Source organism: Mustela putorius, unplaced genomic scaffold (assembly GCF_011764305.1).
Source record: "Mustela putorius furo isolate JIRA1106 unplaced genomic scaffold, ASM1176430v1.1 tig00000788_pilon_pilon_pilon, whole genome shotgun sequence".
NCBI classification, from domain to species: Eukaryota; Metazoa; Chordata; class Mammalia; order Carnivora; family Mustelidae; genus Mustela; species Mustela putorius.
Genome location: NW_025421481.1, coordinates 1,579,351 through 1,598,151, shown reverse-complemented (window position 1 = coordinate 1,598,151; position 18,801 = coordinate 1,579,351). Strand labels below are relative to the sequence as shown.

Here is an 18,801-nt window from a genome sequence, read left to right as displayed (position 1 = left end):
GTCCCACTGCATGCACTCACCAGCAGCAGGGCCGTGGTGAGGCCAGCGGTGGCTAGGATCTGGGGCACAAGCAGTGCACGTGGCATTGTCTCTGTGAGGAAGACTCTCCCCCATCCCAGAGCGATTCGACAGCATCAGGAGCTGAGGCTGGAGAAGTTTAAGGGATCTTTGTTTGTATGTCCTAAGCCTGGCCTAATGCCCTTTTCACGGTACGCCTGTGGCTTCCTTATGGGTAAGATTATGGGGAGAGTGAGGAATTTCGTTGGGACATGTCACGTTTGAGATGTCTTCCAACATGTAACTGGAGACGTAGACAAGGAGTCCAGACTGGAGAGATCAATATGAGGGTAAGTAAGGAAAGGGAGCTACCTAATTTTTTTAAAAAGATTTTATTTATTTATTTGACAGACAGAGATCACACATAGGCAGAGAGACGCGGCGGGTGGGGGTAAGCAGCAGAGCGCCCCATGCGGGGCTCGATCCCAGGACCCTGAGATCATGACCTGAGCTGAAGGCAGAGGCTTTAACCCCCTGAGCCACCCAGGTGCCCCGAAAGGGAACTATCTAAAGCTTGAGGGTCCCCATCAGAAGAGCTAGAAAAGAGAGGAGCCAAGAGGAAGGTGAATGGTGAGAAGCTTAAAAAAAAAAAAAAGTTCTCAGAGCATTGAACAACCAGCTCCAATAATGGAGAGAAGGAAGAAATGATGGCGCTGACAATAATGATGACAGACCGCGACCCTGACCATTACTGGAAACTTACTACGTCTCAGGAATTCCACCAGTAATTTATATACATGAGCTGAGCCCTCATTACTGTCCTCTGAGTTAGGGGGAAAAAACAAGGCCAGGGAGGTTCCAGAACTTGATTCAAGCCACAAAATAAGTAGCAGAGCAGAAATTCCCACTTACATCTGACTCAAAAGAGCTCTGATCTTTTTACAATATTCCGCATACTGGGGTCTGGTCTTCTCTCTTCTTTCCTTTGTCCCGATGTGACATTTGTGATTACAGGTAGCCTGGCTTAAAATATTTTGCTTCTCTGGGAAGATTAATTTTATGTCTCTATTCATAGCTAAAATGGTACTAAATCATGTGAACGTGACTTCAGAACTAAGATGTGGTCAGTGTTTCTTTTCCTAAGTATATAGACCATATTTCTGCCCCAACCATGATCTGCTAGATAAGAAATTGAAGATGTTTGCTCCTCATTTATATCATTTGTGTTGTGGCTGTGGTCCTGTAACAAACACAGGTTTCAAAATGACCATGAACTGTCATTTGTAAGAGAGAAAGCCTTATTAGGAAATTCATTAGTTGATATCCTAATTGTACATTTTATTTTGAGGGGCATGCGTTTGCTCATTTAAGGCAGGCTTGAGATTTGCTAAGAATAATTCTTCTAAGAATATGAACCTGTGCAATTTGCATATAAGTATAAAATTCAAAGCCAATTACTATCTACTGACAGGGAGTAACAAAAACTGAGAGTCCTGTTTTTAAAATCACATTAAAATTGGCACAGGTCATGATCTCAGGGTCCTGGGATCGAGCCCTGCATTGGGCTCTCTGCTCAGCAGGGAGCCTGCTTCCGCCCCCCACCCCTGCCCCACCCTGCCTGCCTCTTTGCCCACTTGTGATCTCTCTCTCTCTCCGTGTCAAATAAATAAATAAAGTTTTCAAAGAAAAAAAAAGTATAAGAATTAACTATCTTGCTAAGAACGATTTCATCTTTATGGCTATTAACTGAAGTTCTCACCGGCTATAATATATACTCTGATCCTCCCTTAAAAAAAAAAAAAATCTATTAAAGCACTTTTAAAGAATGAAAGCCAGGCATTGGCAAAAAAAAAAAAAGTCTGATTCTTTTTTTTTAATTTTTTATTTTTTTATAAACATATATTTTTATCCCCAGGGGTACAGGTCTGTGAATCGCCAGGTTTACACACTTCACAGCACTCACCAAAGCACATACCCTCCCCAATGTCCATAACCCCACCACCTTCTCCCAACCCCCTTCCCCCCAGCAACCCTCAGTTTGTTTTGTGAGATTAAGAGTCACTTATGGTTTGTCTCCCTCCCAATCCCATCTTGTTTCATTGATTCTTCTCCTACCCACTTAAGCCCCCATGTTACATCACCACTTCCTCATATCAGGGAAAAAGTCTGATTCTGAAGTTACAGAGGAAGAGTCTGTTGTCACAGGGAGGGAAGTCTCAGGCTCTTCTTTGTTTCACACATTTAAGTCCAATCTCCCACAACCGAGAAGACACTGTATAGGCCAGGGACAATTTCTTCTATTTTTTTGTATAGCAACTAGCTCAGTGCTTGGAAGACTATTATGGATTTGATAAAATTGTGGATGTACAATTCTCAATTTTATATATTGAGAACTTGTTGTCATTATACCATTTAATGGAAATATTTTGTCTCTCCTACATGAAACAGCAGATATAGCCAGAAGCAAAGATTTTCTACAACCTAATTTAACAATGAATTTTTCATGGAATCTGGAGCTGCTGGAATTTTAGTAGTGTTCTTAATAACCGAATTTTCTGCAAGAAACAGTGCCTAAAATAGGGAATTAAAAATTTCATTTAGAAATGGCACTGATTCATAGTTTACCAATTATATTAGCAAGCACTCCGTTGGGATTCAATAGGCATCCAGAACTAGGAAAGTCTTTTTTTTTTCATTAAAATATTTTATAGCAAAAAAGTGTTAATGTACTCTGTATGTGCTTATCTTTGTGCCTCTTGTAAAGTATGTCATCCAAGCTTTATGCTTTTGCCTTTTCAAAGACAAAGGAAACACTGTTAGGATTTCAAAACACAAAGGGAAACTAGTAGAGACTGAATTAAATAGGGAAATGAGCCACAGTGTACTCTGATCCTTCTTTGCTAGAGAAATTGCCAGTCTGCTTATTTGATTGATAGTTACTTTTGTACCTTCTTGGGTTTATTATGCTGTCAAAATACTACATCCTTGAAAAAGACTATAGAGAATAAGGCAAAAAATGAATGAGAGAAGAAAACCTTGAAGAAGATATTAGGATTCCCTTCAGTGGATCTTAGAAGGAAGGCCAACTAGATTTATCACAACCTGGAATTCCGTATTATACTTTTGATTTCACAAATTAACAGGCTTTGCCCAGTTAATGAAGCATCTGAATCGGTAAAATGTGAAGGCAGAGGAAATCTTTGCTTAGAAGAGAAAGACCCCAATCATCTCTAAGTTTTTGGAAGAAAGTACATCTTGGTTCTGTAAAATCAAAGTTGTGGGTTCAATGGGCTAATGTGACACAGATGAAAAAAAATTATGTTCCAAAGCCAGCAACTATACCTTTAGCCATGGCTAGCAGACTCATAAATGCTGGCTGATGGTACAAAAGCTATTGTGACGGGCGCCTGGGTGGCTCAGTGTGGTAAGCCGCTGCCTTCGGCTCAGGTCATGATCTCAGGGTCCTGGGATCGAGCCCCGCATTGGGCTGTCCGCTCCACGGAGAGCCTGCTTCCTCCTCTCTCTCTCTCTGCCTGCCTCTCTGCCTACTTGTGATCTCTGTCTGTTAAATAAATAAATAAAATCTTTAAAAAAAAAAAAAAAAAGCTATTGTGAGTAGCCCAGGATGGTTAGCTCGGTGCCAACTCACCCTTACTGCTGACCAAAAAAAGAACTCAAAATGCAATATGATCAGTGGTGGTCCAAATATAAATGGCTTTCACACATTACTCTGGCCCTAACATATTCCAACTAATCCTGATGGCTCTTGGGCCCTGGGCAAGAAGAGAAGCAAGCATGGAATCCATCACAGCTACTGACTGTGGCTTGGTGGCCCTCCTGCACATAACAAAACCACATTTGTTAGGTTCCTTCTAATTGCAAGACACATCATAAATTCTTAAACGATGTAATTTGTGACATGTATGTGGATTTTAAAACTTAAAGATTAGTTTCAGAAAGTGTGGTTAGTGTATGCCAAGGGCAAAATAAGATACAAGATACAAGATACTTGGGACCATTTCAAGTTCCAGACAACTTCAAATTCAAGTGGACGTTCTACATTTCACTTGATGTAAGAAATAGCTACAGGACCAAAATTAGAAAGCTAACGTGCTCTGAAAAAACTCTTGAGTTAGAGGCACCTGAGTGGCTCAGTGAGTTAATAAGCATGGGAGATTCTGGCTCGGGTCATGATCTCAGGATTTTAAGTTCAAGTCCTGCGTGGGGCTCTGCACAGGGTGTGGAGCCTGCTTAAGACTCTCTCCCTCTCTCTAAAACAAACAAATGAACAACAACAACAACAACAACAAAAAAACCCTCTTGTGTTAACATCTGAAATAAAACCTTAATTTTTAAAGCTCACTATGAAAAAGTTCAAACATACACAGAAGAGAACAGGACAAATTAACCCATTCCCTTCTCCTCTAGTATCACTCCGCTTCACCCGTGATCAATCATGACCAATACTGCTTTATCTCTATACCCCTATCTTTTATTTTCTCTAGATACCAAGTCATTTCATCTCTAAACATTTCAGAAAAACCTTGTAATTCTGGCTCAACAGTGACAGAATTGGTGGGGGGAGGAGGTTGTGTTTTATTTCTCATTGCCTCTAGTTTTCAATACCTATGTCATTGAAAGAGATTAAGCTGGTGTTTACTGAAAGCAAGGAGGAGAGAATTTAGATTTTTCAGTTTTTCTGGCATATCTAGGGCTTAAAAACATTTGTAAACTTTTCTCCTCCCTCCAGTGAAGGAGACATGGCGGTAAGATATAGTTATTTGGGGGCGACCCTCTGGCCCTGCCCCCAGCCACCCTGCCTCCTATGCGCTTGGCCCGCTCAGCCTGCTCCTTCACAAGGATGCTAAGGCCTCCAGCCAGCCCTTGACCAGATCCCCAAAACACAACTGTGATCCCAAGTTCCAGCAAGAAATGGCCCTTAAGCCAAAAAGAAAAAAGAGATATAGTCATTCAGTTCAACAAACATTAACTGAAAACTAGGGATAGGACAAGGTAAAATGAGTAAAAATATTCAAGATCCCTTCTCTAGGGATACCTGGGTGGCACAGTTGGTTGAGCAGCTGCCTTTGGCTCAGGTCATGATCCCAGCGTCCTGGGATCGAGTCCCACATCAGGCTCCTTGCTCGGCGGGGAGCCTGCTTCTCCCTCTGCCTCTGCCTGCCATTCTGTCTGCCTGTGCTCGCTCGCTCTCCCCCCGCCCTCTCTATAGATAAATAAAATCTTAAAAAAAAAAATCCCTTCTCTAGAATGGATGAGACACACACAAATAGATAATGTCGATAAAATGTGGAAATGCTAGAATAATAATATTCACAGGATACTATGGGAACAGAATAAGGGCACTCAGACAAAATTAGGTATTCAAACAAACAAGCCTTCCAGGAAGAGATGATACCTGAGTAAATGCAAAAATAGCACAAATGATTGTTACTATGTCATTATAATAAGTCCAAGAAGAAGTTTCTTTCAAACAGATTTCCTTCATTTAGTTGGTTGGGGAATTAGGTGCAGAGGGGTCAGGAGGGGAACTCATCAAAGAATATTAGGAAGAAAGCAAAACACCAAGAATTCAAAACAACCACTATATAATGTCTTCTGGGGAATACCATAGGGAAAAGGGCTTGGTCTCTAGTCCCAAGGAAATAGAAATCTAAGTGGGAAGAAATTAAACATGCATCAGAAAACCTTATTATAGAATATTCAATCAAAATACAGTTTAGGGATGGGAAGAATAGACTAAAATATTTGAGTAAGAGCTGGGACTTAAACCAACCTTTTGGGATGCCTGGGTGGCTCAGTTGGTTGGACGACTGCCTTCGGCTCAGGTCATGATCCTGGATTCCTGGGATCGAGTCCCGCATCAGGCTCCCAGCTCCATGGGGAGTCTGCTTCTCTCTCTGACCTTCTCCTCGCTCATGCTCTCTCTCACTGTCTCTCTCTCAAATAAATAAATAAAATATTTAAAAAAAAAAACCAACCTTTTGAATATAAATTTACCTCAGGTTAGAAAGGGAAGCTAATCAAGTAAGTAATAATAAAATGAATCTGAAGTGATCAAGGAGGCTTTGTCCTTAAAATGTATTCCTTCATTCTGTCCATCTCTGAATGAGTGAAGCAGGCAGGGGAAGGTCTTTTATTCAAACCTTAGTTTCCAAAGAGGTGTGTATACACGTGTGTTTACATGTGTGTCACAGATGTTAGCGTCGGAACATGATGGCTTGATCTGAGCATTTGCAATCTGACTCAGATATTCCATTGGAATAATACACAATGTTAAGTGCATGCAAAGGTCTACTCTGGCAGATATCTGATTCTTGAGGAGAAAGTAAAAACTGAAACCCGTAAAAATGAAAGCTGTAAAAGATACATAAGAAAATTCAATCAACACTATGAGATTAAAAAAATATTCTCCGATTGTCATCAGAGATCAATGCCTCACCACTTCTAATTCTCCTCTTTCAGTAGCAATGACAGCATCAGTTAACACTTAAATAGCATCTACTATGTGGCAATCTCTATATAATTGACTCATTTATCTTCAAAATCTTCAAAATGAGTTATGAGGTAGAGTCTCTTATACAGGAGGTAACGGAGATACAGAGATTAATATTATTCTTTCCTCACCTCCAGTTTTTTGACCTTTACTTGTCAGAATTTAAGTCAGAGGTTAATAAAAGAAAAGATCTATAGAATTTCTCTAAGTACAGGCTGAAGTCTAATATTTTTATAAGTTCAGAAAATTACTTATACCCTTCAGTGACTCAAGTGAAATGATGTGTGACAGTGTGTTGGCACGGAGCCATAAACACAAATGTAAAATCAATCCATGAGCCTAAGAGATAGTGTTGCAAATACAAATATACTCTAAAAATGGCATGTTTATCAACAGACCAAAGAACAGTCTCTGAGTATTTCCCATGGGACTGAAGAATGCATCTTTTTCATAATACTTACACAGAGATAAATGACCATATCATATACAGCAATAAAGGAAGCCAGTGGTAAAAAAGCATTTGAAATAACTTTTGTCCCTCCTGAGCAGTAGAAAAATATTACTCCCTAGGTAGAGTTCCTTGCTTTTTCTTCCCAGCTCTGAAAGTACCTTATGTGTAGCTATCCCCAGCATGTGTATATTACATTATAACATAATTATGTGTTCATGTAGTATCTTCCCTCCAGACTATGAGCCCTGCAGCAGAGGGTCTCAATATTCATCCTGGGATTTAAAACCCATCTCTGCATCTAGCAGAATGAAGGCTTACCGGATGAATAATTGAGTGATTTGATAGGTGACTTTTAATAAACTCCCAGGCACTACAAAGTGTTAGAGGAAAGTTTAACATATCAATGAAGGGGCGCCTGGGTGGCTCAGTGGGTTAAGCTGCTGCCTTTGGCTCAGGTCATGATCCCAGGGTCCTAGGATTGAGCCCCACATTGAGCCCCACATTGGGCTCTTGCTCAGCAGGGAGCTTGCTTACTCCTCTCTCTCTGCCTGCCTCTCTGCCTACTCGTGATCTCTGTCTGTCAAATAAATAAATAAAAACTCTTTAATATATCAATGAAGTTGTGTTTGCTATTTTAAGAGTATATTCCAGTCTCTTTTGCCTGGCATTTAAAACCCTTCTACGTGGCCCTCATCTACCTTCTGAGCCTTCTCTCATCTACTCCCTCCTCCCAATTATATACTGAGTAAGAATTACTTTCTCTTTCTGACACAAGCTCTGTACTTTATCTCTGTGCTTTAACTCTGTAATCTCCCTAGGAAAAAATACTTGAGCCTAATTATTTAACACTGTGTTAATATGTTTACTATGAAACAATCATAAAAACAGAAGAAGGCAGACATTTTAAGCAAATGAGGAAAAAATACCTAAATAGATGTTTTAACTTTTTTCTTCCTGTACACAGGGGATTGCTTTGGACATATTTTACTCTGAGAAATCACTGATTTACATGAAAAGAACAAATCTCATAGAGTTTTTGTGAGAATTAAGTGAACCAACACGTTTAATGCACTTAGAACAGTGCTTGGCATGAAGGCCAAATTTAAATGTTAACTCTTCAAAGAATTATTTGAATGCATCTCTTCTGAGGTTGGGGTTTCTCCTGTAGGAGGCACTAATCTTACAGAGTTTAGCAAGAGGCCAAGCCTAAGAAGCCAAAATAAAGTGGAAACTTGGAAAGATTGGGTTTATAGAATATGATGCAAAAGAAAAAGATATAATTATTAACCCCAAGAAAAACAGAGTACCCAAAAAGGAAATATAATCACACTATACTATCTGGCTCTACAGTATATGATGTTTATATAGGACTAATCATACAAACACTGGCTCCAAATTTAACCAAAAGATGTGATATAACTAAATGGAAAAAATGGGGTGTTAACACAGGCCCCAAATCTTCAGTTTTTATTAGCAAAAGGCTAAAGTTTAGGCATGTTATTTTAAAAATTGGAGATACATATCAGAAGAAACAGCTAAAATAGTCCAGCAATGATCTCTGAGGAATGTGATTAGGAAGGTAGAATACTTCAGCACTATTTAATTTTGAAATTTTGTGTAGGTATTATACCAATTAGACTTTGAAAATAAAGTCAATTTTCTGGAGTGCCTGGGTGGCTCAGTGGGTTAAAACCTCTGCCTTTGGCTCAGGTCATGATCCCAGGCTCCTGGGATAGAGCTCTGCATCAGTTCTCTGCTTGGTGGAGAGCCTGCTCCCCCCCCCCACCCCTCTCTGCCTGCCTCTCTGCCTACTTGTGATCTCTGTCTGTCAAATAAATAAATAAAATCTTTTTTAAAAAAAGAAAATAGGGACGCCTGGGTGGCTCAGTGGGTTAAGCCGCTGCCTTCGGCTCAGGTCATGATCTCAGGGTCCTGGGATCGAGTCCCACATCGGGCTCTCTGCTCAGCAGGGGGCCTGCTTCCCTTCCTCTCTCTCTGCCTGCCTCTCTGCCTGCCTACTTGTGATTTCTCTCTGTCAAATAAATAAATAAAATCTTTAAAAAAAAAAAAGAAAATAAAGCCAATTTTCTTAAATTTAAAAATTAATAGCCTCCCACCTAGAGATGGCAGGTTGAATGCATATGTCCGACTCGACTCTCTCCAGAACTCTCAGTAACACACCAGAGCAAAGACGTAGAAAGGCACAGAAATCTCCCAGAAAGAAGAGAAAAAGATGAGAAATTTAATGCAAGAGTTTTAGGAATCATATAAAGCTGAAAGAAGGGAGAAAATGGAGAAAGAAAAAAAATCAAAGAAATCATTCAAAAACCTTACCTAGAACTGAAGAATACGAATTTTTTAGACCGAAAGGGTCAAACAATGTCCAAAAAAACAGACAAAGTATATCCAAACCAGGGCACATCAACGTGAAATTTGGTAACAAGAGGAAAAAAGGGATCTTGCAAGCTTCAAAAGAAGTTACGTACAGTGAGATCCGCAGTGAGCATAACACCTGTTGTTCTTCTCCACGGTTAACAGAAGTTAAAAGGCAAATGAAGCAAAGCCCTGAACATTCTAAAAGAAACAGTTTTATATCCAGTCAATCTATTCATGTAAAAAACACTTTATAACACACAAAGGCTTTCAGGCCTTCTAGGGAATCTATGAAAAAATGTGTTCATACGAAACAAGAGAACCAAGAGGGGGAAAAAAAAAAAAGAAGGGTGGAGGGGAGATGTGGAATTCAGGAAATCCGAAGGTTCTGTTTATCAGATGATATGAAAAGTGTCATGAGTTTCTTGGTTTTAGGAGGATGAAATCCACACAAGGCCTACCATTGCTTTTTGAAATGTTAAAATAGTTCATGTGCTCTTAGATTAACGCAGTTTTGCGTTTACAGCAGACTGAGGATAAAAGAGATTACAAGAGGCCGTAACTCTTACCTGTAGTCCAGCGGCAAGTAAGTACACCACTATGAAGATCACAGTTAAAGAAGTGTGGCCGCTTTTCATCAAGTGAATAGTATAGAGGAAAATTAAATGTCCGGGAATCACGAGAAGCAGGAGAACCTGAGCAGACTTATTATTCACTCCTGTAGTAGAAAATGTAAAAGTTAAAACAAGATCCTATTGGGTTACTAATAGGTCGCAGTTATTAAAATTTAAGGATTACTTTCATGTTACTATACTATATAGCATCACGTAAAATTCTGTTGCTAACAATACATTTCAACCACTCACAGTTTACTTAATTCTTTGAAATTCTCATTATATGTTATATGCTAATTGTATGGCAGGAAGTTGATAAAAAGTTGCTATGAAGAACACTGGTCAGACTTTACTATCTATCATAGTAATAGAGGGAAGACAAAAGAAAATATATGAAGTTCTTAAAGCACAGAAATGCTCTAATTTTACTTTTCCTTTAGAGTTCTTTCACTGATATTTCACTGGGCATTTTTTTTTTTTAAGATTTTATTTATTTGACAGAGAGAGATCACAAGCAGGCAGAGAGGCAAGCAGAGAGAGAGGAGGAAGCAGGCTCCCTGCTGAGCAGAGAGGCCAATGTGGGACTCGATCCCAGGACCCTGAGATCATGACCTGAGGTAAAGGCAGAGGCTTGACCCACTGAGCCACCCAGGCGCCATCACTGGGCATTTCTGATGCTCATTCAGAGTGATCCGAAGGGGCACATGCACCCCAATGTTTATAGCAGCAATGTCCATAATAACCAAACTATGGAAAGACCCCAGATGTCCACTGATGGATGGATAAATGAGATGTTTATACACACACACATACACACACACACACGAATATTATGCAACCATCAAAAAGTGAAATCTTATCATTAACAATGACATGGATGGAACTACAGGCTATTGTGCTATGTGAAGTAAGTCAATGAGAAAGACCATTATCAAATGATTTCAGTCATGTGTGGAATTATGAAATAAAACAGACAAGCATAGGGAAAGGGAGGGAAAAATGAACCAAGACAAAATCAGAGACAGAGACAAACCATAAAAGACTCTTAATCATAGGAAACAAACTGAGGGTTGCTGGAGCAGAGGGAGATGGGGGGAATGGGGTAACCGTGTGGTGGACATTAAGGAGGGGACTTGATGTAAGGAGCACTGGGTGTAATATGCAACTGATGAAACACTAAATTCTACCCCTGAAACTAATAATACACTATGTTTTAACCAAACTGAACTTAAATTTTTTAAAAAGCCAAATATAACCTTTATTTTCATCAGAAAATAAGTGAGAAGAATTGTGAGGTTTAATCCTGTGGTCACAGTTCTTTGGTAGTCACTGGCTGGGTGACACACGACACTACTCCTTGTTAGGGAGGTTCCCCTCTCCTTTTGTTTGCTTGGGATCGAATGCCTACATCCAGAAAAGCCAAAAGGATTAATGTAGGAAAGACAGTATATCTGTCTCTCTAAATCACCTAGCAAGGCTTTCCTATATGTATAAGGTTCCTCCTTTTTTTTTTTAAGATTTTGTTTATTTATTTGATAGAAAAAGACACAGCGGGAGAGAACACAAGCAGAGGAGTGGGCTCCCCGGGCTCCCTGCTCCACAGGCTCGATCCCAAGACCCTGGCATCATGACCCGAGTTGAAAGCAGACATTTAATGACTGAGCTTGACCTGGGTGCCCCATGGTTTTTCCTTCTTGACCCATGAACAAGGCATCCCAGAGAAAAGGATGAAAAAGAAAAAGTATACAAAGTTCCTCAGCAACTGCAGAATTGATACAAATGACTTTCTTTCACTGAGACTTAATGAACACAATCTATTCTATTTAAAAACTACTGAGTTCTCAGGAATTAAAAAAGGCACATCAAACTGACAAAATGTGCATTCAGCAAACGCTGCCCCTCTCTATTGTCAGAGAATTATTCCTGATATAAAATATGTAAAAATCCAAAAGCACATACCTGGACCAAAAAAAGTTCTAAATGGGTAGTAACAACCTTTGGGTTCATCAGGCAGTTCTCCTGGAATGCTATGTAAATGGAGGTAGGTAGAAATCCTGCTAGCCTGAATGGCCACCAAATTACCACCAATACCTGAAACATAAGGACAAACAAAGCAGTTATCATCATATTTCAAACAACTTGCGTAAATGTAACCAAGCAAGGCTCTTCATGTTATAGCGTGGGCCAATAAAACAAACAAAAAAGAATCCTTCTGAAATGTTGACTTATGTAATGTTGAGCTAGGTATTCCAAAGACATAAAGTCATTGTTATGAATTATTTTTTTAAAATCTGACTCACTGCCTGAAAGCAGAACAGACTAAATAATTTTTTTTTTTTAGTGACTATTATGGCCAACATACAGGTAGCAAGGTGTTTAATGCTTATCATCTTTTTTTTTTTTTAAAGATTTTATTTATTTATTTGACAGAGAGAAATCACAAGTAGATGGAGAGGCAGGCAGAGAGAGAGAGAGGGAAGCAGGCTCCCCGCTGAGCAGAGAGCCCGATGCGGGCCTCGATCCCAGGACCCTGAGATCATGACCTGAGCCGAAGGCAGCGGCTTAACCCACTGAGCCACCCAGGCGCCCAATGCTTATCATCTTAATGAGAAGAAAAATAAGCTTGATTTTTTTCAAATAGGGAAGTCTTGAAATTTCTCTTCCCAGGTTACTAGACAAATTAGTATAGGGACTAAAAAAAAATACTCAGGAAAATCATCTTTCAAGCTCAATTATCCTCTCAAATACTTTACAGACCTGCCCTACAAGAAACATGAAAGGAATTTCTCTTGGCAAAAGGAACATAAAGCCAGATGGAAATCTGGAACTACACAAAGGAAAGAAGGGTGCTAGAAATGTAAAATAAATTAGAAAATTAAAAGGATATCATTTTCTCATTTTTAATCCCTTTAAAAAATAACTGGCCATTTAAAGCAAAAATGATGATGATGTATATAGGGCTTACAACAAAGTAAAATGTATGACACAAAGAGCATATAAGAAAGAGAAATGAAAATCCAAGTATACTGATGTAAGGTCCTTACCTTTTCTGTAAAAGGGCTCAATTATTATTTGAAAGTACACTGTGATAAAGATATTTATAAGCCCTAGATCAGTAGTTCCCAAAGAACAGTCAGGGGTCTGAAGGTAGGTTAGTTCTAGAAATCCTAACCCCTTGCTAGCAGAGGTCCCAGAAGGAGAGCTTCACAGTACATATTAGCATGATAAAGGCTTTAAGAAATCCTGTAGTAAAGAAATCTATTTGACCTAATGCTTCCCAAACTTAATTGGCCACAAAACTTACTTCTGAAGGTATACTATTAATCTCACAGAACTAGCATTCTTATGAAATCTATTTCAGAAAATGCTACTACTTCTGTGAGACGTTAATAAGTGTTAAAAGATACCCTCATCAAAATATCATCACTGATATGCCTTAAAGTGTGTATTTTTGTAACCCATAAAACAGATAAATTAGCACTTATTGTGGGGGCTGGGGCAAGCTCAGGCTTTGGAATCAAGCAGATCTGGGTTTAAATGCTGAGTTACGGGAGGCCTGGGTGGCTCAGTTGGTTAAGCAGCTGTCTTCGGCTCAGGTCATGATCCCAGCGCCCTGGGATCGAGTCCCACATCGGGCTCCTTGCTCCGCAGGGAGCCTGCTTCTCCCTCTGACCCTGCCTGCCACTCTGTCTGCCTGTGCTTGCTCTCGCTTGCTCTCTCTGACAAATAAATAAAATCTTTAAAATAAATAAATAAATAAATAAATGCTGAGTTACCACTTACTTAGACGTGAGATACTGGACACATTACTCTGTTATGGTGAGGTTGAAATGATGTAACATGCATTAAAAGACCTGCATGTTATCGGGCACATAGTAGGTACTCACTCACTAGTTAGCAAATGATGATGGTGATGATGGTGTGTTAATTAGGGGCCCTTTAAATCACATATCCTCTAGCACATTTAGTATGAAATTCAATTCTCAAAAGTTCCATCTTTTTTTGAGGACCATGGAAGAAATCTTCTCTATCAATGTTTCTAACCAGTGGAATTTAACATAAAGTGAGCTCATTGTGAGATCCCACTAAGAGATTCACTTACTGAGATACAAAAAAGATTTTACTACCACGAATACCACAGCTTCCAAGAACAGAACTCCAGGGAGGCTCAAGAATCATTTCTTACATAAGGTGAAATAACAGGAACACTGTTTCAAACATTCCTAATGATAGGGTTGTTATAATTTAAAATTTTCTCTGAAATGTAGGACAATATAGCTCTAACAGTATTGGTGGTAGTATTTATGCTAGTGACTTCGTTAACTAATATTCACAGAAGAGGATTTGAACAGGTGGACAAAAAGCAATAATCATTCCAGACAATGAAAATTAGGTCTTTGTAGGGCCATGAAATAGGAATCTGGTTAGAAAGATAAAGGAAAAAGTTGTACACATCCAAAAGTATACAGGGGGCTTTGAAAGCGAAGCAGAAGAATTCAAACTTGATTTGACAGGCAGGAGGAAGCCACTGAAAAGTTCATCATCTTTTTTTTTTTTAAGATTTTATTTATTTATTTGACAGAGAGAGATCACAAGTAGGCAGGGCAGCAGGCAGAGAGAGAAAAGGAAGCAGGCTCCCCAACGAGCAGACAGCCGGATGTGGGGCTTGATCCCAGGACCCTGAGATCATGACCTGAGCCGAAGGCAGAGGCTTTAACCCACTGAGCCACCCCGGTGCCCCTATGTTCATCATCTTAAGATTGAAGTAAAAAAAAACAATGTTTAAGAAAGACTAGCCTTGGGGCGCCTGGGTGGCTCAGTGGGTTAAGCCTCTGCCTTCGGCTCAGGTCATGATCTCAGGGTCCTGGGATGGAGCCCAACATCGGGTTCTCTGCTCAGTGGAGAGCCTGCTTCCTCCTCTCTCTGCCTGCCTCTCTGCCTACTTGTGATCTCTCTCTCTGTCCAATAAATAAATAAAATCTTTAAAAAAAAAAAAGAAAGAAAGACTAGCCTGCTAGTGACAGTTAATTGGCACTGAGCAGTGAGTAGGTTAGGAAAGCTACTTTATGACTTCAGTGATGGCTGAAGTAAGACATTAGCAGACTATAGTGTGGAGACATTCTTACACAAGTAAGTGAACAAGTGAACTATGTTAATGGGCAAATCAATGAGATCTGATCATTGTCTATTCAGAGGGTGAAGGGCTGCGTTGATGGTTCTGTGATTTTAAGGGTGGATGATGGGGGGGTAGGGGCACTAGGAAAATTGGAAAGGGGATCTAGAGGGGAAATATCTTCATGGACATTTTACAGCTATGCAAAAATGTAAATGTTCAAGTGAAATTTTAGGTCTGAAGTTAGATTTTGGGGAACTTGCCTTCATATAACATTATTTTATTACACATAAATATACGAAAGCAATTTATATTAAATGTGTAGCATATCCTGTGACATGTTTTCCCTCAGGTAGAATTACTTTTTAAATTATACTGGCATAAACTGTACTAAAATCCAATATAATGACAGCCAGCCCCAAAGTCAGTATGACTAGATTAAAATTATCTTACTAAATGGAATTCATACCAAAAAGCCCTGTGAACCTAAGTATTATAATTCCCTTTTTATAGGTAAGAAAATAATTTAAGGCAGATCTTAAAGGGAGCCACAGAGGAGTGATCGATTTTAATGAATCGAATTGACTTAAGCAATGCTTAAACCTAGCTAACGCTAATTGATCCACAAAAATCGACAGGAGCAGTAGCAAAACATGAGACAGCAGATAAACCCAAAGTCAATGATAATCCAGAACTGAAATATCCTATTTCACCACACTAATCTTAAAAATCAAGTATGCTCGACTCTTAAACCAATACCAAGTAGTAAGAGTAAGAAACAGTTCTTTTCAAAAATAGGTTGTACATACTGAGAACAGGGAATGTCATTTCTATCACGAACACCAACCTGGGGGCGGGGGAGTGGAAGGGAGGGGGAGATACACCTCTTAAACTGTGAACCCTAATATTCCTGTTCCTGATTAAGAGTATATATAATGATTTGATACCATTGTGAAACAGTATATCTAATTCTTACCATTAATAACTGGTGTGTAAACAACAATCCCAACCAAGTTTGGATCAGATACGGTTGTGTCCAGAATAAGGCCCCCAATGCTGGAAGATAGAAAATTGTATAATTTAGGGAAGAGAAATAAGTGTACTAAATTTAAAGCTGATCTTTATACACAAACACCTCTACTTTAAAAACAATGTTTTTAAAAATTGCTTTTTAAAATTTTTTAAAAATCTAAATTAAAATTTTTTTAATATTTAAAAAGTAGAATAAAAAGGAAAAATAGTCCAAGTAAAAATCAATGTCAACAGTGAAACTTTGAAAATAAAACACAGAATAAGCTCTAGGATCTCCTCCTGATCTCTAAGATATGTTTCTTAAAACAGGAAAAGAATATGCTTTAGATGTATTAAAATGTCTGGAAGGATATATAAGAAATTATTAACAATGTCTATCTCTGGGGGGAGGGACTAACAGAAGACTGATGGTTATTTTATGTCCTTCTGTGTTTACTAATTTTTAAAAACCATGTGCATTTATTGCTGTTCCAATTTAAAAAATAGTTTGTTGTTATTATTTTTTAAGTGAGCTCTACACCCAACGTGGGGCTTGAACTCACGACTCTGACCCTGAGATCAAGAATCTCATAGTCTACCAACTTGACCCAGGCAGGTGCCCCTAAAAAATGGGATTTTTAAAAGAGTATTTCTTTGTATTTGAAATTAACAAGGCATTCGAGGCATCATTTTTATTGTGTGAAACCTAGATAGGTGTAGCATCTTATTATTGGTAATGAGTTGTAGCCACAGAAAGGGCTGATTTTGAGGAGAGGTCTGGAAAAATAATCTATACAGGAGCAAGCCATGTACTCTGAAAGTCTCCATGGAGCTTGGAGATTTGTTAAGTTTCCATGACTATTACCAATTGGTTAGCTTCAGTTTCTTGGTCTAAATCCTATAAAACATTGCCAGTTGCTATACTCTGTGGGATCCTGTTGCCTAAATCTTCCAAGAAAATGCAATCTACATTACAGAAAAATAAATCCCACGTTATCAGAGAACGGGGTTGATTGTCAAAATATCAGATCAAATGTTCTACCATTGCCTGACAGTTAACATTAGGAACTTATTATTTTAATTTTTTAGTAAAATAAATGAATTGTGGCTTGCTGTGCCTAAATTAATAGGACTTCCCATTAAAAGTTACATTGTAAAATCCCAAAGGAATCTTCCTTAAGGGTATTTTATTAAGGTCTCACTTTAAAAATATATGTATTTCATAGAACAAACTAGTTATTGCCAAAGAATAAATTTCTGTGCCAAAATGCACAGGTTCATGCTGTGAACATAACATGAACACTTGTTAAAATACATCTTAAAATGTTTTTATGACCTAGGTAACAAAATATTATAGGAAAAATTAGAAAAGACAAACAAAAAGAAGAAAATAAAAATCAACCTCAGTGCTATCATTCAGCATTATACTGTTATCATATTGGTATATAGCCTCCCAGACATTTTTAAACACAAAGATTTTTAAAAATAAAAGCTCACATTGTGGAAGTGGTTCTCTCTTCACTTGTATTAAATTTTATTTGTATCGAATAAACATGCACATTATTTAAAAAGTGAAAGTACCACAAAGCTTATGACATAGTCCCCAGCCCCCACTCCCAGAACCTGTTCTCCACTAGTCATTCTTTTCAACTTCTTTAGCTGTTTCTTCTGGTGTTTAATGCTCTATTTCTAAATAACATGTTTATACTGTGATTTCCTGATTTTAAATTTTAGACATTTACCTAATGACCTCCACTGTGACAGATGGGGACTTCATCTCACTTGCCCTTCCCCTCCCAACCTGGGATGCTTCATAATTCCCTTCCTCCTATCCTGCCAACTTGGTTCTAACAATTCTGGGTGAAAAATATTTACGGTTTACTTTATCGTAACAAGGAAATCATTATTCACAACTGAACCATCAAGTGTATTATTAGATTTCCTCATTTTTATTTTTTACTTGGGCCTATATTTTTCCCAATTTTGGGGGTACTTACTATTAATTTGCTTTCAACTTTCTAACAAAGTTAATGAAATGCTTCTGAATACAGTCAAACATCAGGTAACTCATCAATTCCACTTTTGTTTCCTAGAGAAAGTCCTCCGTAAGTCTTCTGTCCTGCCAACCCAGATGGTGGCCTCTAGGCACGTTACACGGTTGTCACCCCACAACTTCCTTCAGTCTCCGACACTGGGTCTTGGTCTGTATGCCATGACCAAGTCCCAACATTTCACAGGACCCTATTGTCTGAAGCTTTCAGGGGAAAGCAATCTACATCACAGAAAAATGAACCATCTGCTCTCATAGAATGGGTTTCCTCATTCCTGTGTCACCTTTCTTGATTTATTTCCTCATTTTGATAGACCATTATCTTCTACCAGCGTTTATATGAAAGCCCATATGGGAAGCAAACTTTTTGAGATCCTGACTGTCTGAAAATTTCTTGATTCCACCTTTACATCTGGCTGATATTGCAACCACAACTTATGTTCAAAATAATCTCCCTTCAGAGTTTTGAAGGAGTAAGTTTAGATGTTGCTATTGGACATCATTCAGGTTCCCAATGCTTCATGTATAACTCATCTTTTTTCTCTAGAATATTTTGGAATTTACAGTAGCATCCTTTGATTAGGCTCTCTCCTGGCATTCACTGCATTAGGTACTTAATGGGCCCAACAAGCTGGAAGCCCGTGGTCTTCAGTCCTCAGGAACTTTCTTGTATTATTT

General features: G+C 38.7%; 1 protein-coding gene across 8 annotated transcripts in view; it reads right to left on the bottom strand.

The window, feature by feature from the left end:
• The window catches only part of SLC41A2 (solute carrier family 41 member 2), a 126,170-nt gene that overhangs the window by 23,430 nt on the left and 83,939 nt on the right, over positions 1-18,801 (bottom strand). For all 8 annotated transcript variants that reach the window (XM_045084754.1, XM_045084753.1, XM_045084756.1 and 5 more), the window contains 3 exons: positions 16,039-16,118; positions 11,909-12,040; positions 9,905-10,053 (listed from right to left, as the gene is read on the bottom strand). In XM_045084754.1, the coding sequence (XP_044940689.1) occupies positions 9,905-10,053; positions 11,909-12,040; positions 16,039-16,118 (361 nt within the window). The remainder of the gene's footprint in view (positions 1-9,904; positions 10,054-11,908; positions 12,041-16,038; positions 16,119-18,801) is intronic.